We start from the raw sequence: 13045 nt of genomic DNA on the forward strand, positions 1-13045 counted from the left end.
TTAAATGACGAATGAGTATACGAATACGAAAAAAAAATGAGACTCTTGACAAAATCATTGATATATACCCGCTAAGTCACAACGTCAACTACAGTAACAAAATCTCCTGTCCCTTTTCCGTAAAGTCGTCTATTCATCGCAGACAACTTATTGTCATTGTAAACCTCCGCGTCGTTTATGACTGCTCGGCCGCGTCCTCTTCGAAAAGCACCAATACTGTCCCAGCCTTGCAAATGTCACCCTCCTTGTGCGCCAACTTCTTGACCACACCGGCTTGGGGCGAGCGGATGACTGTTTCCATCTTCATGGACTCGATCCTATTTTGGTCAGAGTACAGGTTAGTTCAGTGTCCTTTTGGAAACATTCAACAGAAGCAAATATGGCTAGCATGTCAACTCACACAACCAAAGGTGTCCCCTTTTCGACGCTGTCACCCTCCGCAACCTCGACCCTCATGATCCTGCACGGCATCGGCGCGACGACCGACGCGGCCGCCTCCTTCAGGCCTAGAGCCTTGTCGAACCAGCCCGGCTGCACCAAGCTCAAGTCCGTCTTTGTGCCCAGCTGGAACACGGTGATCTTGTCGCTGTTGATGGGGTCCCGCACCACAGTCGACTCCACCCTGGACAGCGGGAAGAAGGACTTGACTTTTGTCTTGAGGTCGCTGCTCTCAGTGGGTTCCGAGGTGACATTGTCAAACTCGATAGGCGTCTGCTCTCCCCTTCGCGCCACACGCGCATTGTATAGGTTGTTCCCACGTTGGGTTAAAGTCACCTCGACCACATCCTCACCCTTGCCCTCAGCAGCCTGCTCGGCGTAACCATCCGTCACCTTGAACGCAAATCTCCTCTCGCCAGTGCTGGCAGCTGCCTCGCCGAAACCAAGAGTCTCTCCGTGGGCGCCCAGTCCCATTTGTTGGACCGTCTGCTTGACGGGAGCCAGTAGGCCCAGGGCAGCCTGGACAAAAACCTCGTCCTCGACCCTCCTCGGCTGGAACAGCTCCTCTCTCCACCGGTCGATATAGCCGGTGTCCAGATCACCTTGGATGAATGCGGGGCTGCGACAGAGCCTCTTGAGGAACTCAATGTTGGTCGATAGCCCCACCACTTCGTATTCCCTCAGAGCCAGCTCCATCCTCTTGATGGCCGTCTCTCTGTCCGCACCGCGAACGATGAGCTTGGCGATCATGCCGTCGTACGCCTGCGATACGGTGTCGCCCTCGACGAAACCAGCGTCTATCCGCACCGCCGCATCCTCTGGTCGGTGCACTTCCGTGTCCGTTTTCGGAGTCACCAGGTGAACCAGCTTTCCTGAATCGGGCATGAAGCCCTTCTCTGGGTTCTCTGCGTAGATGCGGGCTTCAATCGCCCAGCCCCGCTCGGCGATCTTTTGCTCAATCTCAGCCTGCGTCATGGGTAACCTCTCCCCGGCCGCGACCCGCAGCTGCCACTCGACCAGGTCTGTGCCGGTAACCATCTCGCTGACGGGGTGCTCGACCTGGAGGCGGGTGTTCATCTCCATAAAGTAGAAACGGTCGGTATCCCTGTCCAGAATGAACTCGACCGTGCCGGCGCCCACGTACCCCACCGCCAGGGCAGCCGTCCGCGCCTTGGCCCAGAGGTCCTGCCTCAGCTCTTCCGACAGTCCCGGCGCGGGCGACTCCTCAATGACCTTTTGATGCCTGCGCTGGATGCTGCAGTCGCGCTCGCCCAGGGCCACGCAGCCGCCGTGGCGGTCGGCAAACACCTGGACCTCCACGTGGCGCGGGCGCGTGATGTACTTTTCGACGAGCATGATCTCGCCGTCGGGACCAAAACTGGCGCGGGCCTCGGCGCGGGCGCTGCGCAGCTGGGCGTCGAACTCGGCCGCCGACGCGACGATGCGCATCCCCTTTCCGCCGCCGCCCTTGACGCTCTTGAGCAGGACGGGGTACTCAATCTCGGCGGCCTTTTCGGCCAAAAAGGCCGCGGACTGCTCCTCGCCGTGGTAGCCGGGGACGCAGGGGACGCCGGCGGCCGACATGATGTGCTTGGAGCGCGCCTTGTCGCCCATGTCGGCCATGGCGGAGGCGGGCGGGCCGACAAAGTTGACGCCGCGGTCCGCGCACAGCCTGGCGAAGGCGGCATTCTCCGAGAGGAAGCCGTAGCCCGGGTGCAACGCGACGCCGGGCCCGAGCTTGTCGGCAGCTAGGCGTGAGATGCGGTCTCCGTCGAGGTAGGCGCGCGGGTCGGATCCGAGCGCGATGGAGGAGGGAGAGGCGGCGGCATGCTGGGAGTGGCGGTCGACGTCGGTGAAGACTGTGGTTGTAGGGATGCCGAGGCGGGTGGCGGTGCGGTGGATGCGGAGGGCGATTTCGCCGCGGTTGGCGATCAAGAGGGATGTTATCGGGGTCGTGGTCGGTGTTATTGATTGGGCCAAGGATGATGCTGCTTGCGAGATGGTGTTGTTGTTGTTGTTGCTGGCGGATGCGCTGGACGAGAGGAGGCGGCGGGATGCATGGCGGAGGGGAAGCCGAGCGTTGGCTTTTGTGATTGAGCGCATCTTGACGGTGGATTGATAGTGATGGATTCGTCTCTAGAGCACAATATCTTTCAATTGAGTCGAGATGTGTGCCCTGAGAGAGTCTGTGAGGTTTTCAAGAAGCAGAGTTTTCGGTCGCTTCGGTCACGGTTACTGGTTCATTCTCATGACCTCCATTCCATCCGTGAGGAGACACACTAGAACAGTCTGAGACCTAGGCAAAGCAAAAGGACCCCCAGAAAGGCAGGGTCGAGCCGAGTCTAGCCGCAGCCAACCCCGCGAACAGCCGCTCCACATTGGCCCGGTGCGACGTCATATACTGGGGTTGAGAGTTATAGTAGTAGGAAACATTCCGGAAACAGAAACACTACTTCGGTAGTCGCTAACTGGAATAGTTGTTTGTTATCAATTCATGAAAAATGCGAGTTTATGACTACGGACTTGCCGGTTATTAGTACCCGTACGTCTCAAACTCTGTTTACTCTTGAGTGGTCCGCAACGGGTTTGCGACAATACATACACACTGTGCAGCACTGTACTATCGACACCGTGGATCGGGTCCCACCAAAGCTGATTATCGATTTGATGCGATCGGACCACATCCCGGAGCTTCCTTCAATAGCTTCACCATCTCTACCTCGTGGGCAGAAAAAAAAAAGAAAACACGTCGGAGATACCAACATCGACCAAAAGACCTAGCAGCTGACCTGTCCGGTCGCTCGTCACCCAGCTCGCCCTATCCTCGAGGCGTTACACCGAAACAGACTCGTCTTCGACATACGACAACATGGACCACATACCCCTCAATCACGAAGCCTCGGCTGGCGATACACACAAGACGACGACTCCGGACCTGCCGCCTGAAGTAATACAGTGCTTGGAGAATGCGAGATTTGTATGTAGCAGGAGATTCGGATTGCTGCTTCACCGAAAACGCGCAAATCGCTGACATGAATGCAACCGATCACCACAGCTTCACCTCGCGACATGTACCGATAACATCCCCCACGTTTCTCTGATGAGCTACACATACCTGCCCTCATCACCGTACTCGACATCACCCGTTGTTGTCATGACAACAAACGCCGCAAGCAAGAAGACCAACAACCTCATCATAAACCCAAACGTGTCGCTGCTCGTCCATGACTGTATGCTTCATCCACCTTTGGCTATTAGTATCCCTTGCGTTCAGCGTACTGACTAGGTAAACTTCAACCACACAGGGGTCTCTCACCGCCCACCTTCGTCAAACCGTCGCCCGTCCGGTGGCTCTCCGGGTCCCGAACATCGCTCAAGCCTCGCCTCGTTGCTCCTGAACCTGAACACGTCGTCTATATCCTCCATCTCGGCCACCATCAACGGTTCTGCCCGTTTGGCCGACGCCGGGTCTGAAGAGGAATCCTTCTTTAAGCAGCAGCACCTCGACAACAATACGTTTGAAGACAGCTCGGCCGGCGCCTCCATCTTCAACAGTACACCGGCTGACGGTGCTCGGCCGACGTTTGTGGAGGGGGAGGATGTTAGGGTCGTCGTGGTCAAGATCCAGGATGTCAGGATCAGCGATTGGAAGGGTTCTGTCAGGGACTATGTCATTGTTCCGAGCGAACCGATGGTGAATGGTGTATAGACTTGCGATAGTTGCCTAGAAGTGAAGCCCAACCTGTATCCCACGATAGCGCATTTTTGGTCTCGGCACCACATAATTTGTCAACGAGGATCTTAACTAGAAGTCTAGAGCACCCCATATTGTCAAGCCAAGCCCAAATCACGTCTTGATAAATTGCTTCATCATAAATTGCTTCATCATAAACTGTTTCAGTATAGCACAAGTGGGTACTCGTGAATGGTTCATACCAATTCCACAACTCTCCTGACTATCGATCGCATTGTTGTATTCATATCCGCTACAGTTATAAATTTGACTCGGGGGGAAGGAATAATTACCCAGTCTCAAGTTCACGAGTACACTTCAGATTTGACCCCAAACATATGCATAGTCCATCTGTAAGGATTCCAGTTCCAATCAGCAAAAGAAAAGCTTCCAACTCTACCAAGCACCATGAATAAGCCTGGTTCTTAGGAGCAAGTCCCCCTTTGGCCTCTCTGTAAATCCAGAGCTGAGAACTTCGGCACCCTTATCTGCATCCGCAAACGACAGTTCAAAGCGCCCGACGATGGCAGCAATGATGCAGAGGAACTCTGCTCTGGCAAAAGTGGCGCCTATGCAAGAGCGTGGCCCTATGAACACACATGTTAGCCATGGCAGAGGCAGCGGGAGCATGGGCAAGCGGTCAATAGACAGCTGAATTCGCCAGCCATCTTCATTAGAAAGTGAGTACTCACCATGCAGAAATGTCAGGTTGGCATAGTTACTATCTGCACCGCCATTGTTGGCCTGCCCCGGCAACAGCCACCTCTCCGGGTTGAACTCGCCAGCGTCGTCACCCCACAGCGCCCGGGATCTGTTCGTGGCCGCGGGCGATATCAGCAGCTGCGTCCCCCTGGGGATGGCCCTGCCGAGGAGGACGGTGTCGGCGATGGCCTCCCGCCGCGTGGCGGGCACCGACGGGTAGAAGCGCAGGACCTCGCTGCAAAAGGCCTGCAGATAGGGCAGGGCGTGGAAGTCGCGCTCGCCGACCTGGGCGGCGGGGTCGGCCGGCGACGGAAGGCGGCTGCGCACCTCGTCCCGCAGCCGGGCCTGCATCTCGGGGCGGCGGCAGAGCTCCACGAGGCCCCAGGCCAGCGAGCCCGCGACCGTCTCGTGCCCGGCGACCAGGAAGGTCATGCTCTGGTCGACGAGGCTCTCGTCGTCAAAGGCGCCCGAGCTCTTGGCGACCGAGATGAGGTCCACCGCCGCCGAGGGCTCATCGTCCGGGCTGCGCTTGGCCTGGATCACGGCGCGGATGATGCCCCGGATGGTGTCCACGGCCGCCCTGGTGCGGATGTTGTGTTGGATGGGCAGCCTCTGCAGCCAAAAGACGGGGAAGAAGTCGGCCAGCGCCTCGAGGAAGGTCACTGCCACGTGGGTCTCGTGCGACTTGAAGAGGAACTCGTAGGTGAGGTTCACTTCCGTCTCGGGCTCTCGGATCGCGTTGAAGTTGAACCCGAACCCGACCTCCCCGATGTTGTCGAGCGTGATTCGCCGCAGCCAGTCAGTAAAGGCTACCTCGCCGACCTCACCGTCAGATGCGTCAGCCTTGATCGAGGCGTGGCCCATCTCCACGCTCTTTTTTACATCTTGCGCAATCGCCTCCACACCGTCGTAGGCTCTACTCCAAAACTGGGGATAAAGTGCTTTCACCCTTGGGCCCGTGAAAGCCGTCATCATGTTCTTCCTTTGCACCTGGTCCATGACGAATAGGTCAATTACACATTATCCATTTGGTTCCTTTTTTTTTTTTGTCTTCATATCTCTTCCAGCGTACGTACCTTGTGTGCATTTCCCTCGGACACGATCAGGCCGTCGCCAATGACGGAGGCGAGCGAGTGCCGCAGAGCCTCTGGCTTTCTCCAGTTGTCTGCGTTCCTGACAAGCACATCCGCAATACCTTCTATCGACGTCACAAGTAGTCTCTCCGAGTTGAGCGCCACATTGACCCGAATTATGCCGTCATTCTCGATCGTGTTGCCCCATTCCTCCAGAGGCGCACTGGAGCCTTGTTTCAGAATCCTCCATGTTTGGCCGTTGAGAAACGTACCCCCCTATGGATTGAAAACGCAGTTAGCTTACCAGAGTCTCGTGTATTTGGAGAAAAAAGCAGTTTACAAACAGGTGGGCTTGGCAAGTCCCGAAAAGGGCTAAAGAATTTTGGATAGAGAATGATCCTCCAGATGACAGCTAGACAAAAGCCCAGTACCGGCGCAAGCAGACTGGTTTTGGCAGCTGACAAGTTGGGAAATGCAAAATTCCGGATTACCAGAGCCGCAAGACAGCCCGAGCCCAGGGAAAACTTCAGGCCAAGATTTGGTGAAGGCATGGTTGTCCATCAAGTTTGCAGAATTTTCATTATTCGAAAGGCTGGCCGGTAGCGAATTGCGAGCTTTTCTGCGTTTTGCATACGCTTTCCAATTTTTTTTTGTCTACTCAGGGATGAACCATATTGAAAAATTGACTAGATAACTCGAGGCAATTAATGGCAAGGACCAAAAGTTGTTTGTTTCCCAAAATGAATTCATGCTTATCTCTGTTCTGGCATTAATAATCGAACTTACTACGTAAACACTAAATAGACAGGCTACAAGGGATTTAAGATTTGATCAAGATGTCTTTTTTGGGATCAACCTAGTGAAATCCACAGCAATGTCTCTCAGGGAGTCAGACACCGCAGATCTAACATAGCCATGCCTGAATACCATGTCATGCGCTTCAACTCTTTGTTACATTGGACTGCAACATTACCCTGGCCAGCTGCCAAAACTGTGAAATGCTTGACGACTGTGCGTTGATTATGTTGACCACACATTTGGTATTCATCCTAACCCTATTTTAGCTCTTGTCAAGTTTTTAAAATTAGACTAGAAATAGTTTCTGCTGCGAGCTAATCATTGAGAGATGCCGCTGACCCCTCTGGCAAAACTGGCACTCTTCAACAGACTTTTGCTCTAGAACTAGAATTTTGCACACCAAAGCCGAAGCAAAGATGGCAACCGCGGACATGAACTTAAGGCTCGCTCGGCGGTCAGATGTGCCAGCCGTTGCGGCCATTGGCGTGAAAGCATTCGCCAAGGAGCCGATCTATGGCCATTTCTTCCCCAAACGAGACCTGTACCCCGGTGACTTTTACCGCGCCTTTGCCGACGAGATCACCCGGTTTGTGCTCACTCCGGGACATGTGGTTATCGTGGCAGAGGTCGACGACAATGACGGACGGGGAAAACAGGTGGCGGGATACGCGACCTTTATCCGGTACGGCTCGGTCAAGGAGCTGGCCAATTGGAACCCGGCGTCTTTTTCCATGAGTACGTTGTTATGCACAGCCCGCTGCCCATGCTGGTGGCCTCTCCCCCTCACAATATGACGGCTTTCCTGACTGACAGAATCGGCCACGCCAGCTATACAACGAATCTTGTTCAACATGCGAAAATTTTTGGAATCCATATTTTGGCCAAACCGCGCCGCGTCCCCGAGCGTGGCGCGAGACTACTACCGCCAGGCTGACATGCTGCAGGCGCCACATCTGGCGGGTTCCAAGAGCCGCATCGACTTCCGCAGCCTGGCCGTGGCCCCCGAGTTCCAGCGGCGCGGCTACGGCGAGACGATGGTGCAGTGGCTGGGCCTGCAGGCGTGGGAGGAGGACGTTCCCGTCTTTGGCGACGCCAGCACCAACGGACTGCCCATCTACCTGCGCAACCAGTGCAAAGAGATTGGCAAGATCCACCTGAAGCAACAGGTCGTCGGACTGGGGAGCGGCAAGGATTGTTTGATATGTTCACCCATGGATGTCATTTGCCTGAGATGGAAGTCTCCCGAGGGGGTGCCGATTTGGGATGCAGCGTCGCACTTCAAGTTTGTGGCGGAAAAGCCGACCGACATCTCGGGAATGCTGGAACTATGAGACAGGGGATGGGGGTGTAACTGGTGTTTGGAGGCGGGCGTTGAATCGATTGTCCAATTTGCAACGTGTCGGCATTTGCTTGTGATGAAAACAAAAATACATGGGCACTGGAAGCACCGACAAGGCGCTTGAAACGGCCATGTCCGATTTCTAGGCAGGTCAGGGCAATCAGTCAGTTACGTGGGTGAGCTTGATTGTTATCAGGCAGACCAGTACAAATGCAGCAAAGGCGCAGAACAAAGTGTTTTTTTCATGCTCCATATGCCTTGATCGACCGTTGCAAGGGGTTCGATCTTGAGTAGTATAGTGATGATTTAGTATAGTGACTATTCGATGTTTGCATAAAAATGCCCTGAAAATCCTTATTATATTAGCCTGCAACACTATCCCGGCAAATGACTCAGACTGAGATTTTACAAGCAACCTCCTTCCTACAGACGTCTCTCTATCATGGCCACCGACTAGACTAAGAGCTCCTTTAAAATGGGGTTTGCGCGCGCAGAGGAGAACAGGGGGTTGATTTGCCCTTCATCCAGACTGAATTCCACCGTATCCACCATTTTCTTTTTTTTTCCTTTTTTTTGACTGTTTGACTGTTTGAGTATGCGGCCCATGTTTTCAAAGGAGGACCTGAGCGTCCAAGACCTTGCCACCGGTGTCCAAAATGCCAACAACAACATATGCAAACACGTCGTCCGCACGCCGGTTATCAGACTACCATGGCTCGACTCTGAAGAACGTGAGGTGTGGGCCAAGCTCGAGTGCCACCAGCACACGGGCTCGTTCAAGTACCGCGGCGCATACAACGCTCTGAGCAGGACCAAGACCAACAAGATCATCACGGCCTCGGCCGGCAACCATGCCCTCGCCACGGCAGCGGCCGGTCGTCGGCTCGGCAAGGACGTGCACCTCATCGCGCCCATCACGGCCTCGGAGCTCAAAGTCAACCGCATGATGGCCGATGCCGAGGTCACCCTCCTGGGCCAGGACCTGCACGAGGCCACGCTCATGGCCATTTCTCTGGCCCAGAAGTCGGCCATTCAGACGGCAGACGAGACCGAAACCCTGTATTACGTGTCTCCGTATGACAACGTGGACGTAGCTGCCGGTGCAGGCACAGTCATGCTGGAGGCGGAGGAGGACCACGGAGTCTTTGACACGGTCGTGGTGCCGCTGGGAGGAGGCGGCCTGGCCGCGGGTGTGGGAGCCTGGTGTGCTCACAACTCCCCCCGGACCAACGTGGTGTGCACGCACCCCGAGATCTTTGGCAGGAAGTTTGCCAAGAGCGAGCCCATAGCCAGCCAGCTGGTCAGCCCCACTGCAGTCTCGTACTCTGACGGCCTGGCAGTGCAACTGGCCAGAGAGACGCCCTTTGCGCGCATCCTGCAAGAGACCATCAGAGACGTTGTTCAGGTGACCGAGGCCGAGACGGCCGTCGCCATCTCGATTGCGCTACGCATGCAGTCGCTGCTGATCGAGGGCTCCGCCGCCACCACGATAGCCGCACTGCTCAAGCCTGAAGCGCCCGAGACGAGGCACATCAAGGGCCGCGTCCTCCTGCTCCTCACGGGCGGGAATATTGCTTCGAGCAGCCTGGCCAGGTCCCTCGTGTCCGAGGTTTCAGATGCACCCCTCCGGCAGGCCATTGGACTGCGGAACATCTTGCCGTCGGTAGATCGATGCGGGTCCACAAAGTTGCCAGTTGAGGACGTGGGAGAGCAGAAGCTGGATGCAAGTAAAGAAAAGGCTAGCGATAGCGGCGATGGAGCACGAGCTTTGGCCGATGACACGACAAGTAGTTTGGAACAGTGGCAGGTATTCTCAGACCGTCTGCAAGCCATGATAAAAGCAACCGCCGAGCAAATGCAGGAGAAAGACGAGCTCTCAGCGCGATTATGTTTGGAGCAAGATCCATGGTGCAAGGACGTCTACAACGAGCTACAACAAGTCCTCTACCGGCGAGCCAAGGAGTTTGAGGCGGCTGTCAAAACGCCCCCTTCGTCATGTCAAGAATCACAAGTGCCCAAATTCTGGGTTATGGAAGAACGCTACCGGATCCTCCTCCAGCAGCACTCGGCCGTGGCTTGCCTTTTTGACAGGGCCAGTGCTGCCAACGATCAGTCCCTGCGCGACTGGTTCCGTGATTTCGACAGCCAGAGCGCCACCGTGTGCAACTACGACCGCTACGGCTCCTCGAGGCTTCGCGCCACCGAGCAAGTCCTCGCCAAGGCCTTGGCCCTGGGCGACACTTCGGGAACCGAGCTGCTGCTCACCTCGAGCGGCATGGCCGCCTACCAAGTGGTGCAGCACTTTCTGCTGCAGAGCATCGGCGACAAGGGGAACTTTGTGCTCCCGCCGTACGTCTACTTTGAGGGCATGGAGCAGCTCCAGGCCTTTGACTTTGTCACCGTCACCCACGCCCCGACGTTTGACGCCCAAGACATCATCGCCACCGCCGAGGCCGTCGACGCAAAGGTCGTGTTCCTCGACGCCGTCGCCAACGTGGTCGACCTGCCGGCCACCGACGTCCGAGACTTTTGCCGCACGGTCGCGCACCGGCCCGGGTGGGGCGACCGCATCGTCGTGATGGACGGGACCACGGCGTCGGGCGCCATGCCCGTCTTTGACTGGATGCAGGGGAGACACGCGCCGACGCTCTTGTACTTTGAGAGCGCCAGCAAGTACCTCCAGTTCGGCATGGACCTGCAGATGGGCGGGCTGGTGGTGTACCCGAGCCGGCTGGACGCGGCGATGCGCACCATCCGCCGCAACACGGGGGGCGTCATGTACTCGCGCGGCCTGAGCCTGCTCCCGCCCCTCGACCGCGCCGCGTACCAGCGGCGCATGGCCCAGCTCAGCCGCAACGCCGAGGTCCTGCGCGACGGCATCGCCGCTGCGGCCTCGGACCTGGTCCACGTGCGGTTCCCCTCCGAGTGGAAGCGGTTCGGCTGGCGTCACGGCGGCGCGCTGGTGACCGTCCGGTTCCTGCGCGACGGGCTGAACAACAAGGACGGGCTCGAAGCCTGTATAGACTTGGTGCTCGCCGGCGCCAAGGCCAAGGGTCTGGCCGTCACCAAGGGCGTGAGCTTTGGGTTTTCCACCACCAGGATCTCGTCCGCGTCGTCCATGGCAAAGGACTCTGACCCCTTTCTCCGGCTGTCGGTCGGCGTCGACCTGGAGACTCGGCAAGATTTGCTCGAGGTTATGGTGGCGGCCATACGGCGCTATGCTGATACTTTTTAGCTCTGGATGCGTGTTTGCGTTTGATTAGATTTCCTCTAGATAGTTCTAATTAATCACGTCATCAACTCGGAGCCATTTCAGCAACAGGTACCTCGGCATTACACAAGGTGATTGTTCTGCCCCTTTTCACTTTTCAGCCCTCCTCGTAAGATCAATCAAAACGTCTTCGCGGTTAAACACAATCAACTTTTGCACCTCAATGCGAAACCTTCTTTTTCCCGTAAGTGGTATTTCAATGCATTTGTAATATAGCGTAGCCCCAAGCACGTCCGCCCTAAACATACTGAAGGCCTGAAGGCGTTGATATACAACGGAGAAGTGACTTGAATATGCTCGTGTTTAGCGGCGAACCAACTTATTCCACCAAAAATGATAATCTCAAACGTGACATGTTACTCGTGGGCTGTTCGTTGTGGTCCCCTCTTGTTCACCTGATTAACTTGGACTATGATTAAGTTTTATCTAGGAAAATGCACAACTTAGTAGTAGTAGTAGTAGTAGTAGTATTAGTTAACGCCGGGCTCGGCCCGGCTTGTTAGCCGGCCGTTAGCAACCTCCCGAGGGGTATCTCGGCGCGCGTTCTATCTTCTTTATTTACACAGGGGGAAAACAAGGAGGGCAGAGGCGGATCGTGCCTGACCGGGTTCGGGCCCGGTCCTGCTTACAGGTTTGTTCACTGACGCGACCCCGTGCCTTCAGGCGCACGGAGGGTTCGTCTCCTTGCATTTCCTACAGTAAACTATAGTCACAGGGTTGGACCAGACCCTCTAACGGACAGGCCAGCTAGAGCCCTCCTAGTCGCTGGATACCCAGCCTGCCACGTAAATACAAGGTTTGCACCTTAAGCCTACCGCATCCACAAAAAGGCCTCTTGGTAGACCGACGCGCGCATCCGTCCTCTCCGGCTAAAATAGCGTCTCTTCCGCCTAACATGCCGACGACATCATCTGCCCCGGTGTACGTCCCTAGTGCGAGTAGAAAGCTTCGAAAAGCCGGCGACACCCCGTACATGTCCATCCACAGCTTAGTCCCCCGTTGGTTCCTGGGCTAGCCCAGCGCCACAATGTGGACATGAATGCAATCGAGTTCTTCCCGTCCTCCAGACCCGGCGCAGATTCCCAGTGCGAGTGAGAAGCATGGGGCGCCTCAGTCACACTATTCCACCACGGCCCACCGTCCACGGGGTGTACCAAGGGTGCGAACCAAGGCCGTGCCCACGTTTCTTGCTTCCCGTTACCCAAAGCCGTCTCCAGCAATGGGCCGACCACGTCTTGCTGTCGGGACCCTTTGGAGACTGCCGCGCCGGCACAGTGCTTCCGGTCCACGTACAACTAACCAACCCCCGTAACGGCACTACCTCCTCGCTGCAGGCAATCCCAGAAGGTGTGAGGGGGTGAGAGGGTGCCCTGTCGATTCGAAGAACCGTCGGGTGGTTCTCAGCCTAATTTCCCTTTCTTTTAAACCGTATTGTCTAGCCTTCCGGGGAAGGACGCCTGCCTTTCCGGCTGGCAAAGTTTTTTGTGCCACGCTGGCTCGCATCGCGAGATTGGGCCTTGTCTTGTGCGCCTCTATGCGGGTGGCGCGCCGAGCCGCCGATCGGACTCTTCCTTCACCGCGATCAGTGGAAAACTCGTCAAAGGGGAGATCTGTCGATTATACATGGGTGTTGCGAGGAAAGGCGTTCCGTGTAGTGACGGTGCTTAGGGCGACAGGTTGAAGAGTTTTTC

At 56.2% G+C, this 13045-nt stretch overlaps 5 protein-coding genes across 5 annotated transcripts; 3 read left to right on the forward strand and 2 right to left on the reverse strand.

Moving 5' to 3' along the window:
- Positions 1 to 37: 37 nt before the first annotated feature.
- Positions 38 to 2730, reverse strand: MGG_10320 (methylcrotonoyl-CoA carboxylase subunit alpha). The gene is made up of 2 exons (XM_003720454.1): positions 401 to 2730; positions 38 to 317 (listed from the first exon to the last, which is right to left on the reverse strand). The coding sequence occupies exons 1-2, from the start codon at positions 2539 to 2541 to the stop codon at positions 176 to 178; spliced, it is 2283 nt and encodes a 760-aa protein (XP_003720502.1). The 5' UTR covers positions 2542 to 2730; the 3' UTR covers positions 38 to 175.
- A 170-nt stretch (positions 2731 to 2900) lies between these two features.
- Positions 2901 to 4425, forward strand: MGG_10319 (uncharacterized protein). Its single transcript, XM_003720455.1, has 3 exons — positions 2901 to 3415; positions 3494 to 3668; positions 3744 to 4425. The coding sequence occupies exons 1-3, from the start codon at positions 3308 to 3310 to the stop codon at positions 4145 to 4147; spliced, it is 687 nt and encodes a 228-aa protein (XP_003720503.1). The 5' UTR covers positions 2901 to 3307; the 3' UTR covers positions 4148 to 4425.
- Positions 4426 to 4567: 142 nt separating this feature from the next.
- MGG_14217 (cytochrome P450 4F2 omega-hydroxylase) lies at positions 4568 to 6497 on the reverse strand (the record flags this gene model as incomplete). Its single annotated transcript, XM_003720456.1, has 4 exons — positions 4568 to 4758; positions 4864 to 5863; positions 5950 to 6222; positions 6291 to 6497. 4 exons carry the CDS (start codon positions 6495 to 6497, stop codon positions 4568 to 4570), a joined length of 1671 nt encoding a protein of 556 aa, XP_003720504.1.
- Positions 6498 to 7595: 1098 nt separating this feature from the next.
- On the forward strand, positions 7596 to 8075 carry MGG_14216 (uncharacterized protein; the record flags this gene model as incomplete). The annotated part of the gene is made up of 1 exon (XM_003720457.1): positions 7596 to 8075. One exon carries the CDS (start codon positions 7596 to 7598, stop codon positions 8073 to 8075), a length of 480 nt encoding a protein of 159 aa, XP_003720505.1.
- Positions 8076 to 8678: 603 nt separating this feature from the next.
- On the forward strand, positions 8679 to 11318 carry MGG_14215 (pyridoxal-5'-phosphate-dependent protein beta subunit; the record flags this gene model as incomplete). The annotated part of the gene is made up of 1 exon (XM_003720458.1): positions 8679 to 11318. One exon carries the CDS (start codon positions 8679 to 8681, stop codon positions 11316 to 11318), a length of 2640 nt encoding a protein of 879 aa, XP_003720506.1.
- Between the last annotated feature and the right edge of the window lie 1727 nt (positions 11319 to 13045).

This window comes from Pyricularia oryzae, chromosome 7 (assembly GCF_000002495.2).
Source record: "Pyricularia oryzae 70-15 chromosome 7, whole genome shotgun sequence".
In the NCBI taxonomy this organism is placed as follows: Eukaryota; Fungi; Ascomycota; class Sordariomycetes; order Magnaporthales; family Pyriculariaceae; genus Pyricularia; species Pyricularia oryzae.